This window comes from Microtus pennsylvanicus, chromosome 7 (assembly GCF_037038515.1).
Source record: "Microtus pennsylvanicus isolate mMicPen1 chromosome 7, mMicPen1.hap1, whole genome shotgun sequence".
Classification (NCBI taxonomy): Eukaryota; Metazoa; Chordata; class Mammalia; order Rodentia; family Cricetidae; genus Microtus; species Microtus pennsylvanicus.
In genome coordinates this window covers 45,723,305-45,738,736 of record NC_134585.1, presented here as the reverse complement: position 1 = coordinate 45,738,736, position 15,432 = coordinate 45,723,305, and the positions used below count along the sequence as shown (strand labels likewise).

The 15,432-nt window shown below is 44.4% G+C and overlaps 1 protein-coding gene across 1 annotated transcript; it reads left to right on the top strand.

Annotated features, from left to right (window-relative positions):
- The first annotated feature begins 1,124 nt into the window (after window positions 1-1,124).
- On the top strand, window positions 1,125-2,687 carry Khdc1l (KH domain containing 1 like). The gene is made up of 3 exons (XM_075979139.1): window positions 1,125-1,233; window positions 2,145-2,327; window positions 2,608-2,687. Exons 1-3 carry the CDS (start codon window positions 1,125-1,127, stop codon window positions 2,685-2,687), a joined length of 372 nt encoding a protein of 123 aa, XP_075835254.1.
- The last annotated feature ends 12,745 nt before the right edge of the window (window positions 2,688-15,432 follow it).

Below are 15,432 nucleotides of genomic sequence, written 5' to 3'. Positions count from 1 at the left end.
CTAAACCTTAATTCCTAAAGAGCTTGTAGTTGCTAGGCAAAATGACTAAGACAGGTAGTTTAGTTTTCTTTTTTTTATAGTTTTTCAAGACAGGGTTTTGCAGTAGCTACGGAGCCAGTCCTGGACTGCTCTATAGACCAAGATGGCCTTGAACTCACAGAGATCTGCCAGTCTCTGCCTCCCAAATGCTGGGATTAAAGGCCTGTGCCACCACTGCCTTACTGCTTAATGTTTTCTACCAAATACAAACAGTTCTTGAAAGGCTGGGATGGGGGTGAGGAAGCACACCTTTGATCCTAGCATTTAGGAGGCTAAGTCAGGAAGATCCGTGTGAGTTACCGGTCAGCCTCACGTACGTAGAGAAACCCTGTCTCAAATGAGATAAAGCAAACAGAGACAGTTAAAGAGAAAGAAAACAAAGTTATCATGGCCAAAGTAGTCTCAAAACAAAACCAAAAAACACAACAAACAAACAGATGTAAGAGCCACCTAGGGATAAGTCCCTCATCTCTTTTCTTTCTTTCTTTCTTTTTTTTTTTTTTTTTGGTTTTTCGAGACAGGGTTTCTCTGTGGCTTTGGAGCCTGTCCTGGAACTAGCTCTTGTAGACCAGGCTGGTCTCGAACTCACAGAGATCCGCCTGCCTCTGCCTCCCGAGTGCTGGGATTAAAGGCGTATGCCACCATCGCCCGGCCCTCATCTCTTTTCTAGTCTATACTCAGTAGTGTTCCTCAAGCATCTTTGATACTACCTAGAAGAGAATTTGAATTCCTGAGGACCAAAAATTATGCCATAAAAGAATAAGCCGACAGCTCATTGGTTGGATTAACAGGAGAGATTTAGGGATAGATCTGTTGCTCTAAGGTCGGTCAAGAGCTGTTCACCCGCCACCCCCCCCCCCAACACACACACAGGGTTTTTGGTCTTGAACATACAGAGATCCGCCTGTCTCTGCGACCCTAGTGCTGGGATTAAAGGCGTGTGCCACCACACCCAGCAAGGGCTGGGCTTTTGGAGTGAGTACCTATATAAGACCGGGCCTGGGCCCTTCTGCTCAGTTCCATTCTGCAGTCAGTTGCTTGGACTTGCCTTATTCTGAAGTAGGACGAACATTTGAGCATTTGCAATGAGAATCGATGGTGTTGAGGACCCGAATGCCTGGTGGAGATGTCCTGAGAACTTTGATTCCCCACTTGTACTGTTCATAGATTGGGACAAGGAGAACTGGATATTCGGTGGGTGGTCTTTCCTTTATCTCTTTCTCTTTCATGGTTTTCCAACTTTTTTCTTGTCTGTATCAGTTCTTTTGTGACACTTGGTGACCCAGTGAGATTTATCGGGGTTACTCAGGAATAGGAGTGAGGGGTTACCCATAGGAGCAGAAAGGACTAAATCCCACCCAGCAGGGGTGACAGCTCTCAAGAGCTGGGGAACCTGGAGCACACTGACTAGACAGGGCAGCCCAACTTGTTGGTGGGTGTTTTTGCCCAGCAGCCCAGTTGTCTCTGCTTCTTACCGTTGATTGGATTAAGCTTCTCACCACACCGTGATCACCTTCAATTCCCAGCAACCAAGTGGTGGCTCACAACCACTTGTAATCAGATCCTTTTTTTTTTTTTTTTTTTTTTTTTTGGTTTTTTCAAGACAGGGTTTCTCTGTAGCTTTGGAGCCTTCCTGGAACTAGCTCTTGTAGACCAGGCTGGCCTCGAACTCACAGAGATCTACCTGTCTCTGCCCCCAGAGTGCTGGGATTAATGGCATGCACCACTGCTGCCCGGCCATTTTTGCTTTTCTTTAAGCTATTTTTTGGGGAGAGGGGAGATTGGTTTTTGTGTCTATGTAGCCTTGGATTGCTTGAAACTAGCAAGGTAGACCAGGTTGACCTTGACTTCACAAGCGCCTGCGCACCTCTGCTCCCTGGCGTGCCTCTGCTCCCTACGTGCTGGGATTAAAGGAGTGTACCACACTGGCTGGCACAGGCTGTTGTCTTATTTCTTCTTTAACACCCATTTCCTTTACAGCTTCACTCCAAACAAGTTTGAATCTTGGAAGTAACTCCTATCTAGTACCACCCTCCTTAGGGACTTTCTGTTCATCCAACAAATGCTAGTGGCTTATCTGTCTCCTGTCTTCTCCCTCTGCATAGGCCAAAGAGACTTATACCTCAGGCGCATCGAAGAACACACCAACACCTTTATTCAACTGGAGCAGTGGTTCACAGCCTCTGGCCAGACTCGAGTCACTGTGGTTGGGCCACCCCGAGTCAAGCAGTGGTTGGAGGATATGTTTCGAGGCATTAGTAGCGAGAACCTTTACCTTCATCTGCTAGGTAGGTGACGGCAACAGAATTGGGGTTGAGGGGTTTATTGCTTGTCAAATAGTTGTACAGCACCATGAATTCTCATTTAGCCTCCTAGGAATATGGGGTTCCAGATGTGCCTCAAAAATCCATTCCAAGGGAAATGGTTTTAGGCTGTAGCCATTTTTTTTTTTAAATTGCATGAAGTCCCTAAGATCATGGGAGGCCTGGGCTGATGTCTTCCCCCATTGTGTCCCCAAGAAAGTCTTGTTCCTAGTCCTGAGTCTCACTTCACCATTCCCTCCCCCAGGCCTTAGTATGTTGCGGCATGTCCAGGAACGGCCCCTGACCAGCGCTGACTTGGAGGACTATTTCAGGACGCAGTCGTAACTGGGGTCTGTCACAACCTAACAGGATGACGGGGACCACCTCAGACTGATCTCGCCTGGAAGAGCAGGATGTGAAAACTTTCACCAGCGTTTGAGAAAAGCATGGAGGATACGAAAGGGACTTGAACGGTGGGGTGGGGGTGGGTTGGGGTGGGGGGTGGGGGGGTAGGGAGGGCTCTAGCCTGTCACTTTCTTGCAGGTGTCTGAGGGAAGTTTCCTAAGCCCCACCAACAGTGCTGTGGTGGCAAACATCCAATAAATAAGTTCCCTGGTGTGAAATGCCTCTTCTGCTAATTTATTTCATTTGAATAAACTTGCCCATTATCTCTGAAAGCTGTGTTCCTAGGTCTGGGCACATTATATTGTCTCTTAGGAAGCCTACCTAGCCCAAAGAAGGAGCTCAGGAACAAGATACAGTGTTGTTTTTTTGTTTTGTTTTGTTTTTTGTTTTTTTTAAGAGCCTGGTAGACTACAGTCTATGCCGAAAACACAGGTTCTGTAGGAGGCTTTATCCTTAAATTTAAGGTCCAGATGGTAATGCATTTGTTGAAGTAGTCAGAATCGTCAGTTCACTGAGCCTGGTAAAAATGAACTGCCCGAGTTATCCCTGACTGTCAATTGTTCCGGGTGGACTTGGAAAGTGGTTTGGGGGAATCCATGAGTAAGTTAATAACAAGAGTTTCCTGACTCTGTTCAGAAGAGTACCATCCTTCTGTTGATGCTCCACCCAACATACAGCTGGCCAAGCATTTCCTTCCTTGGTCGTCTCTTCATCATTCTGCACCTCAGCAGCCTGCAGCTTACAAGGGACTCCATTGGGGAGAGAAGCATCATGTCTTGGACCAGAGTGGAATGGAAGAGATGTCAGATAATTGCTGAAATTGGCACATCCTGTGGAACTAAGTTTATTAGTTCCACATTGCCAACTGCTGAACAGGAAGTGGTTCGGTTTCACACTAGAAACACTTCCGAGCCTGAGTGGAAGGAGCAACCTAACTACTCTCAAAGAGGAATATCATTCTTATTTGATAATTTCACTTTATTTTTTTGAGACAGATTTTTTTTTTCTGTGTAACAATCCTGACTTTCTTAGAACTCGTTTTGCAGACCAGGCTGGCCCTTGGACTCACTGAGATCTGCCTGCCTTTGCCTTCCAAGTGGTGGGAGTAAAGATGTGCCACCCCTGGCAATTTTTTACTTGTGTGTGTGTGTGTGTGTGTGTGTGTGTGTGTGTGTGTGTGTGTGTGTGTGTACAGGCAAGAAGAGAGCAGCAGATCTCATTACAGATGATTTTTGAGTCACTATATGGTTGCTGGGGATTAAACTCAGGATCTCTGAAAGATCAGTCAGTGCTCTTCACTGCTGAAACACCTCTCCAACTCAACATTTTAAAGCTTAGAAGGCAGAGGAAAAACAGACTGAGTGGTTGTTTAGAAACATGTGTATATATGCATGCATGTAAAGACAGGTAAGGAAAAAAAAGGCCATGAATTTGAAAGACCAAGGAGGCGTATATGATCTGGAGAGAGAAAAGGGAAGGGATAAAATGATGTAATAAGATCTAAAAGAAAAGATCTGGTGTAGTGGTGCATACCTTTAATCCTAGCACTAGGGAGGTAGAGGCAATGTGATCTCTGAGATTCAGGCCAACCTGGATAGTTCCAATCCAGCCAGCGCTACATAGATCTTGTCTCAAAAAATGCATAAATGCTCTTTTCTCCTTTACATTGGTCATCAGCACGTCAACATTCTTCTCCAAGCTGCAGTTTAGGTCTGTAAGTTCCAGTCCGAATGGTGTGTGTGCTCTAAACACTGAGGTACAGTGACCTTCTGAAGGGGGTATGGGAGTGATGATCTGGTTACACTGTGGTTTTCCTGATGCCTGGTCATCTCTGGCAAGTTACTGATCTCTTAGTATACATAGATTTCATGGTCCCCAACGCAGCCATGAGAATAGAAATCACCTCGGGCATGCTACTCTTTTCTTTCTCTTTTACTGTCTTTGTTATTTGGAGACAGGGTCCCCCTACGTAGTGCCCAGGCTATCCTGGAGTTCACAGAGATCTGCCTGCTGCGTGGTGGGATTAAAGGCATGCGCCACCACTCCTACCTTTCTCATGAGATCAGTGTTTGTGGTTTGCTCTCCTCTGAATCCTTAGCTCCAACAACTAAGGCTATAGATAATCAGATCATGTACTTTGTGATGCTGGTGCTCTGAGAATTCACATTTGACTGGTGTTGGTTTCAGGAGGTGCCAGGACAACATTTTTTATTTTTCACTTGTCTCCCTCCTGTGTTGGAAGTAATTAAAGAAGTATGCTGTGTGAATGCTCACTGGTGGTTGTCACGTGGGCGATAAAGGAGACACCAGCAGTGTCCAAAAGACGGAGACAAGACCTTGACAGCTTCATGATGGAGTGGAGTAGAGAATAGCCTGTCTTTATCTCTAACTTTATGAGACTGGCTTGTTTCTATGCTCGTGGTTGCTCCACTGGTATTTCTTGCTCTCCTTCTTTCCTTTCTTTCCTTCCTTCCCTCCCTCCCTCCTTCCTTCCTTCCTTCCTTCCTTCCTTCCTTCCTTCCTTCCTTCCTTCTTTCCTTTTTTTTCATTTTTAAATTTTGGAGACAGGGTTTCTCTGTGTACCCCTGGCTGCCCTGAAACAAAAAACCCAGGATAGCCAAAAAGATGAACATGGGATGTGCTCACACATAATTGGTTTCTAGCCATAAATAAAGGACATTGAGCATATAATTTGTGATCCTAGAAAAGCTAAATAAGAAGGTGAACCCAAAGAAACACATCTAGTCATCCGCCTGGATATGGGAAGTAGACAAGATTGCAGGGCAAAACCTGGGAACTTGGGGATGAGGTGGCATGGGGCTAAGGGGAAATGAGGTGAGAAACGTGAGACGGGGAGAATGGGGGGAGCTTGGGGGGATGGGATGGTTGGGCTAAAGGAAGGGTGGACACGGGAGCAGAGAAATATATAGCTTAATTAAGGGAGCCATCTTAGGGTTGGCAAGAGACTGGACTCTAGAGGGGCTCGCAGGTGCCCAGGGCGATGTCCCCAGATAGTACCTTGAGCAACTGAGGAGAGGGAACCTGAAATGACCCTATCCTATAGCCATACTGATGAATATCTTGCATATCACCTTAGAACCTTAATCTGGCGATGGATCGAGATAGAGACAGAGACCCAAATTGGAGCACCGGACTGAGCTCTTAAGATCCAAATGAGGAGCAGAAGGAGGGAGAACATGAGTAAGGAAGTCAGGACCACAAGGGGTGCACCCAGCCACTGTGACAATGGAACTGATCTATTGGGAGCTCACCAAGGCCAGCGGGACTGGCACTGAATAAGCATGGGATGAAACCGGACTTTCTGAATGTGGCAGACAATGAAGGCTGATGAGAAGCCAAGGACAATGGCACTAGGTTTCGATCCTAATACATGAACTGGCTTTGAGGGAGCCTAGCCTGTTTGGATGCTCACTTTCCTGGTCCTGGATAGAAGTGGGAGGACCTTGGACTTCCCTCAGGGCAGGGAATATAGACTGCTCTTCATTCTCGAGAGGGAGGGGGAATGGAGTGGGGGGGGCGATGTGTGCAAGGAGGAGGTGGGAAATGGGAAATTTTTTTTGCAACAACTAAAAAAATATAAAATAAACAAAAAAAAGAAAAAAAAGAAAAAAGATAATAAAACCTTTCACTTGGGGCCTGGGCTGCATCCAAAGATGCTAGCTGAGCCCCAGATTCATTGCTATCTGGTTCTTGACTGTGGATGTTGAGCAAACAGCTGTTCTGAGCTCCGGCGGCCACGATGGACTGTATTCTGAACTGTGAACCAAAACAAACCTTCCCTCCATTCCTTTTACCAGGCTGTTTGTATGACAGCAATAGAATAAGACTCGACACAGTTTTGTTTCCATCATTTGTTAAGTTAGTAGTTGAGAAATGTTTTCATCTGGCATCTCTAAAGTCACGGAGGAGGAGGAGGCTTCCTTATTAACACTGTTCAATCCACTTCTGGTCTAAAGATATCTATCTCCCTAAGGGCTCTTTGCCTGTGGATTCTGGACTTGTAAGACTCTGAGATTGCTTGAAAATTGTTGAACTAGCTGGATGGTGGTGGCGCATGCCTTTAATCCCAGCACTCGGGAGGGAGAGGCAGGCGGATCTCTGCGAGTTTGAGGCCAGCCTGGCCTACAAGAGCTAGTTCCAGGACAGGCTCCGAAGCCACAGAGAAACCCTGTCTCAAAAAACCAAATAATAATAATAATAAAAGAAAAAGAAAAGAAAATTGTTGAACTCCTGGCACAGAGTTGCTAGTAGTTAAGGACAATAAAAAATATTTTTATTTATTGTTATTTTTAAAGCAGGGTTTCTCTGTGTAGCCCTGGCTGTCCCTGAACTCACTCTGTAGACCAAGTCGGCCTCCAACTCAGAAATCTGCCTGCCTCTGCCTCCTGAGTGCTGGGATTGAAGGCGTGTACTACAGCCACCCAGCTGGTAATAGCTTTTTATTGTTACTGATTATTTTTAGACAGAGGCTATGTAGCCTCAGGCTGGCCTCCATCCGACTCTTAGCAAATCTCTTGTCTTAGCTTCCAAAGAGTGTGAGCCACGGTGCCTGACTGAAGTAGAGACTCTTATTTTTAGTTTTTCTTTTTTTTTTTTTTTTTTTGGATTTTCAAGACAGGGTTTCTCTGTAGTTTTTGGTGCCTGTCGTGGAACTAGCTCGTGTAGACCAGGCTGGCCTCGAACTCACAAAGATCCTCCTGCCTCTGCCTCCTAATATTTTTAGTTTTTAAAAGATTTATTTGTGAGTCCTCGGGGCGGCCAGGCGGGCTGCACTTCCTTTGTTTCGGTGGCCTGCCTGCACCAAGGAGGGTAGGCGCTTTGTTTGCGAGCTGCCCAACCAGCACGGAGGCCTGATCTCTCGGCCCCAGGAGAACCAGCGTTGGGGTGAGTTTCTGGCCCGCGGCGCCAGCCAGGGACAGGGATCTCGGGGGTCCCTTGGCCTCCTGTCTTTCTTGGGCTCTCTGCAGGACCTCTATTCCCTGGTTACTGCCTCTTTCTTCCTGGCCCACCCAGCTTCCGTCCAGAGCCCCCCCTTCGCCCGCCCGCCCCCCCCCCCCCCCCCCCCCCCCCCCCCGCCCTCTTTTGCGTCCAGGCGGGCTGCAGTTCCTTTGCTTCTGTGGCCTGCCTGCACCCAGCAGGGTAGGCGCTTTGTTTGCAAGCTGCCCAACCAGCACGGAGGCCTGATCTCTCGGCCCCAGGAGAACCAGCAGTGGGGAGAATCAGCATTGGGACGAGCCAGGGTTGGGCACGGAGACCTGATCCCTTGGTGCCAGGAGAGCCAACACTGGGGAGGCCGCGTTGGGTAGGCAAGGAGACCTGATCTGGTAAAAGAAGATCCATAAGGGAGTATTTGGAAGAAGAGATGGGCAGACGCCAAGGCAAGAATTCGCCCAACAAACTGAAAAGCAACATGAAGCCACCAGAAACCAGCGACCTCACAATGGAAGGACATGAACACCTTAATCAAGAAGGAGAAAAGATTGACTTCATGAAAGTTATTGACGCCCTTAAACAGCATGTAAAAAACGCCCTTATAGAAATGGATGAGAAATATAACAGAAAGTTTGAAGAATTGAATAAATCAGTGAATGATACCCTAGAAAACCAAGGAAAAACAATCAAACAGATAATGGAAACAGTTCAAGACTTGAAAACTGAAATAGAGGCAAAGAAGAAAACACAAACAGAGGGCCGGCTGGACATGGAAAATCTAGGTAAACGAATAGAGACTACAGAAACAAGCATAACCAGCAGAATACAAGAGATAGAAGAAAGACTCTCAGATTCTGAAGATACCATAGAGAAAATAAACACACTGATCAAAGAAAACAGCAAGTCCAACAAACTCTCATCACAAAACATTCAGGAAATATGGGACACAATAAAAAGACCAAACCTAAGAATAATAGGAGTAGAAGAAGGAGAAGAAGTGCAGCTCAATGGTCCAGAAAATATATTTAATAAAATTATAGAAGAAAACTTTCCCAACCTAAAGAAAGATATACCTATGAAGGTGCAAGAAGCATACAGAACACCAAATAGGCTGGATCAAAAAAAAACATCCCCTCGCCATATAATTATCAAAACACAAAGCATTCAGAATAAGGAAAAAATATTAAGAGCGGCAAAGGAAAAAGGCCAAATTACTTACAAAGGTAAACCTATCAGACTTACACCTGACTTTTCCATGGAAACCATGAAAGCCAGAAGGTCCTGGATAGATGTACTGCAGAAACTGAGAGACCATGGATGCAAGCCCAGATTACTATACCCAGCCAAGCTTTCGTTCACTATAAATGGAGAAAATAAAATTTTCCAGGATAAAAACAAATTCAAACAATATGCAGCCACAAATCCAGCCTTACAGAAAGTAATAGAAGGAAAATCACTAACCAAGGAGTCCAATAATGACCACAATAACTCAGGCATCTAGAGACCCTTCATCAACACAAACCAAAGAAGGGATACACACAAACTCTACGACTAAAAAAAAAAATGACCGGAGTTAACAACCACTGGTCATTAATATCACTTAATGTCAATGGTCTCAACTCACCTATAAAAAGGCACAGGCTAAGAGATTGGATAAGAAAACAGGATCCAACATTCTGCTGTTTACAAGAAACACACCTCAACCACAAAGACAGGCACCTACTCAGAGTAAAGGGTTGGGAAAAGGCCTATCAAGCAAATGGACCTAAGAAACAAGCAGGTGTGGCCATACTAATCTCTAACAAAGTTGACTTCAAACTTAAATCAATCAGAAGAGATGGAGAGGGGCATTTTATATTCATAACAGGAACAGTTCATCAGGATGAAGTCTCAATCCTGAACATCTATGCCCCTAATATAAAAGCACCCACGTACATAAAAGAAACATTGCTAAAATTCAAGGCAGCCATCAAACCGCACACACTAATAGTAGGAGACTTCAACACTCCTCTCTCACCAATGGACAGGTCAATCAGACAGAAACCTAGCAGAGAAATAAGACAATTAATGGAGGTAATGAAACAAATGGACTTAACAGACATCTATAGAACATTCCACCCAAATAGGAAAGAATACACCTTCTTCTCTGCAGCTCATGGAACCTTCTCGAAAATCGACCACATAGTCGGTAACAAAGCAAACATCCACAGTTACAAAAAAGTATTACTAACCACCTGTGTCTTATCAGATCACCATGGATTAAAGTTAGAATTCAACAACAAGGCTACCCCCGGAAAGCCCACAAAGTCATGGAAACTGAACAGCCAACTACTGAACCATACCTGGATTAAGGAAGAAATAAAGAAAGAAATTAAAGTCTTCCTGGAATTCAATGAAAATAAAGAAACAACATACTCAAATTTATGGGACACTATGAAAGCAGTCCTGAGAGGAAAGTTCATAGCACTTAGTGCCCACTTAAAGAAAACAGAGAAAGCTCACATTGGAGACTTAACAGCCCACCTGAAAGCTCTAGAAAAAAAAGAAGCAGACTCACCTAGGAGGAGTAGGAGACTGGAAATAATCAAACTGAGGGCTGAAATCAATAAAATAGAAACACAGAGAACAATCCAAAGAATCAATGAAACAAAAAGCTGGTTCCTGGAGAAAATCAATAAGATTGACAAACCCCTATCCAAACTAATCAAACGGCAGAGAGAGAATTTGCAAATTAATAAGATCAGAAATGAAAAGGGGGACATAACCACAGACATAGAGGAAATTCAGAGAATCATTAGATCTTACTACAAAAGCCTATATGCCACAAAACTGGAAAATGTAAAGGAAATGGATACTTTCTTAGATAAATATCATTTACCAAAGTTAAATCAGGACCAGGTGAACAATCTAAATAGACCTGTTAGTCGCGAAGAATTAGAAGAGGTTATCAAAAACCTCCCTACCAAAAAAAGCCCAGGACCAGATGGTTTCAACGCGGAATTCTACCAGAACTTCCAAGAAGACCTAATACCTATACTCCTTAATGTATTTCACAATATAGAAACAGAAGGGTCATTACCAAATTCCTTTTATGAAGCTACAGTTACTCTGATACCAAAACCACACAGAGACTCAACCAGGAAAGAGAATTACAGGCCGATCTCACTCATGAATATCGATGCAAAAATCCTCAACAAAATACTGGCAAACCGAATCCAAGAACACATCCGAAAAATTATCCACTATGATCAAGTAGGCTTCATTCCTGAGATGCAGGGCTGGTTCAACATACGAAAATCTATCAATGTAATCCAGCATATAAATAAACTGAAAGAAAAAAACCATATGATCATTTCATTAGATGCTGAAAAAGCATTCGACAAAATTCAACATCCATTTATGTTAAAAGTCTTGGAGAGATTAGGGATACAAGGGTCATACCTAAATATAATAAAAGCTATATACAGCAAGCCGACAGCTAACATCAAATTAAACGGAGAGAAACTCAAAGCCATCCCGCTTAACTCAGGAACACGACAAGGCTGTCCACTTTCGCCATACCTCTTCAATATAGTGCTGGAAGTTCTAGCAATAGCAATAAGACAACATAATGGGATCAAGGGGATTCGAATTGGAAAGGAAGAAGTTAAACTTTCGTTATTCGCAGATGATATGATAGTGTACATAAGCGACCCCCAAAACTCCACCAAAGAACTTTTCCAGCTGATAAACAGCTTTAGTAATGTGGCAGGATACAAGATCAACTCCAAAAAATCAGTCGCCCTCTTATACACAAAGGATATGGAAGCAGAGAGGGAAATCAGAGAAGCTTCTCCATTCACGATAGCCACAAACAGCATAAAATATCTTGGGGTAAACCTAACCAAGGAAGTGAAAGATCTATTTGACAAGAACTTTAAGGCATTAAAGAAAGAAATTGATGAGGATACCAAAAAATGGATGGACATCCCTTGCTCTTGGATTGGGAGGATCAACATAGTAAAAATGGCAATTCTACCTAAGGCAATTTATAGATTCAATGCAATCCCCATCAAGATCCCATCAAAATTCTTTACAGATCTGGAGAGGACAATAATCAACTTTATATGGAAAAACAAAAAACCCAGGATAGCCAAAACAATCCTATACAATAAAGGATCTTCTGGAGGCATTACCATCCCTGACTTCAAACTCTATTACAGAGCTACAGTAATGAAAACAGGGTGGTACTGGCATAAAAACAGAGAAGTCGACCAATGGAATCGTATAGAAGACCCGGATTTTACCCCACAAACCTATGAACACCTCATCTTCGATAAAGGAGCTAAAAGTATACAATGGAAGAAAGAAAGCATCTTCAACAAATGGTGCTGGCACAACTGGATGTCAACCTGTAGAAGAATGAAAATAGACCCATATCTATCACCGTGCACAAAACTCAAGTCCAAATGGATTAAAGACCTCATTATCAGCCCGAAAACACTGAACCTGATAGAAGAGAAAGTGGGAAATACCCTACAACAGATGGGCACAGGTGATCGCTTCTTAGGTATAACCCCAGAAGCACAGGCATTAAGGGCAACATTGAATAAATGGGACCTACTAAAACTGAGAAGCTTCTGTAAAGCAAAGGACACTGTCACTAAGACAAAAAGGCAACCCACTGATTGGGAGAAGATCTTCACCAACCCCGCAACAGACAAAGGTCTGATTTCCAAAATATATAGAGAACTCAAGAAACTAGACTTTAAAATGCTAATTAACCCAATTAAAAAATGGGGCACTGAACTGAACAGAGAATTCTCAACAGAAGAACTTCAAATGGCCAAAAGATACTTAAGGTCGTGCTCAATTTCCTTAGCAATCAGGGAAATGCAAATCAAAACAACTTTGAGATACCATCTTACACCTGTCAGAATGGCTAAAGTCAAAAACAACAAGGATAGCCTTTGCTGGAGAGGCTGTGGAGGAAGGGGTACCCTCCTCCATTGCTGGTGGGAATGCAATCTTGTGCAACCACTGTGGAAGTCAGTGTTTCGGTTTCTCAGGAAATTCGGGATCAACCTACCCCTGGACCCAGCAATACCACTCTTGGGAATTTACCCAAGAGATGCTCTATCACATGTCAAAAGCATTTGTTCAACTATGTTCATAGCAGCATTGTTTGTAATAGCCAGAACCTGGAAACAACCTAGATGCCCTTCAATGGAAGAATGGATGAAGAAAGTATGGAATATATACACACTAGAGTACTACGCTGCGGTAAAAAACAATGACTTCTCGAATTTTGCATGCAAATGGATGGAAATAGAAAACACTATCCTGAGTGAGGTATCCCAGACCCAAAAAGAAGATCATGGGATGTACTCACTCATAATTGGTTTCTAGCCATAAATAGGGGTCACAGAATCTACAATTGGCGAACCTAAAGAAGCTAAGTAAGAAGGTGAACACAAGGAAAAACATATCGTTATCCTCTTGGATAAGGGAAGTAGACAAAATTGCCGGGGAGAAAAGTGGGATCTTGGGGGTGGGGTGGGAAGGGGGTAAGAGGAGATGGGGAGAGAAAAGGTAGAAGGGAAGGAGGGGGGACTTGGGGAAATAGGAGGATCGGGATAAAGGAAGGTTGGATAGGGGAGCACGGAACCACAATCCTTAGTTAAGGGACCCACTTTAGGGTGGGCAGGAGAATTGACCCTAGAGGGGCTCCCAGGAGCCCAAGCTGAGGTCCCCAGTTAGTTCCTTGGGCAGCTGAGGATAGGGAACCTGAAATGACCCCATCCTAGCGCAATACTGACGAATATCTTGCATATCATCTTAGAACTTTCATCTGGCGAGGGATGGAGATAGAGACAGAGACCCACACTGGAGCACTGGACTGAGCTCCCAAGGTCCCAATGAGGAGCAGAAGGAGGGAGAACATGAGCAAAGAAGTCGGGACCACGAGGGGTGCACCCACCCACTGAGACAGTGGAGCTGATCTACTGGGAGCTCACCAAGGCCAGCTGGACTATTACCAAAAAAAGCATGGGATAAAACTGAACTCTCTGATCATGACGAACAATGAGGGCTGATGAGACGCCAAGGACAATGGCATGCAGTTTTGATCCTACGCAATCTGCTGGCTTGGTGGGAGCCTAGCCAGTCTGGATGTTCACCTTCCTAGATATGGACGGAGGGGGGAGGACCTAGGACTTACCACAGGGCAGGGAACCCTGACTGCTCTTTGGACTGGAGAGAGAGGGGGAGAGGAGTGGGGGGAAGGGGAGAGGGGTGGGAGGAGGGGGAGAAGTGTGGGAGGAGAGGGAGAAGAGTGGGAGGAGGGGGAGGGAAAGGGGAGGCTGGGAGGAGGTGGAAATTTGTTTTTTTTTCTTTATTCTTCTTTTATCAATAAAAAAATGTTAAAAAAAAAGATTTATTTGTTCAGCTGGGCGTTGGTGGCTCACGCCTTTAATCCCAGCCCTCAGGAGGCAGAGGCAGGCAAGTCTCTGTGAGTTCGATGCCAGCCTGGTTTATAAGAGCTAGTTCTAGGACAGGCTCCAAAGCTACAGAGAAACCTTGTCTCGAAAAACCAAACCAACCAACCAAACAAAAGATTTATGTGTGTGCTTCCCCTTGAGTTTCTGTGTGCCAAATGCGTGCGGTGTCTTTGGAACTAGAGTTATAGGAGGTTGTGAGTTATGCAAAGGTGGGTGCTGGGAAGTGATCCTGACTCCACTGCAAGAGCAGTAAGCACTGCTCAGCCACTTTTTCCGGCCCTGTATAATGGAGTTTCTCATGGGGAAAAAAGGACACTGTCCCTTGGAGGTAGGAACATTTTCCTGGTAAGGCAGAGCTGATTGTTTGCACCCACATGATCTGCACTGGGCACCCACCTGGTTTTTGTTTCTTATTACTTGTTTAGCAATCTCTTGTGTCATACTGGCCAGGTATCTCTAAGGCTGAATCCCCAAAGGCTCTCTGAAGATTCTGAGAGCTGATATGAACACCATATATAGGAAATCCCATTCCATGAAACTTTCTTCCATGGCACAAATTATTATTATTATTTTTTTTGTTTTTTTTTCGAAACAGGGTTTCTCTGTGGTTTTGGAGCCTGTCCTGGAACTAGCTCTTGTAGACCAGGCTGGTCTCGAACTCACAGAGATCCGCCTGCCTCTGCCTCCCGAGTGCTGGGATTAAAGGCGTGCGCCACCACCGCCCGGCTCATGGCACGAATTATTAAGAAGAGTACATAAATGTCTGGGTGAGCTCCGTGACCGAGTACACGCCTAGCATTTGTAAGAATTTAGATCTGAGTGTATGTGACACATGAATTTTGTGTTTAGACTTGGATCTCATCCTTAAGGTATATTATATATTTTCAAATATTCTAAAAATCAACACTAATCTGCGATCTAAACTAGTTCTATTTCCAAGAGGAGAAGATAAGGGCTATCCATTCAGTTTGTGTGAAGTCAGCACACAACCACACAGACAGCTGTCTGAGCTATGAACCATATCCAATTATGTTCTTCTTGGCCTGGGGAGCACATGGTCAGAGACCTGAGCTGACTCCTCAGAAGTTCAGAAAAACAAAACAAAGTGGTTCTTCTTAGGACATCACTGAGAACATGAGCAAATTTACGTTTCCAAATGCAAACCGGCATCACGAACACACCTCACTGCTAAGTCTGAGTATGGTTGGGTCAGTCCGTTGTTCTCTATAAAGACAGTCACACTCGCTGTTTAT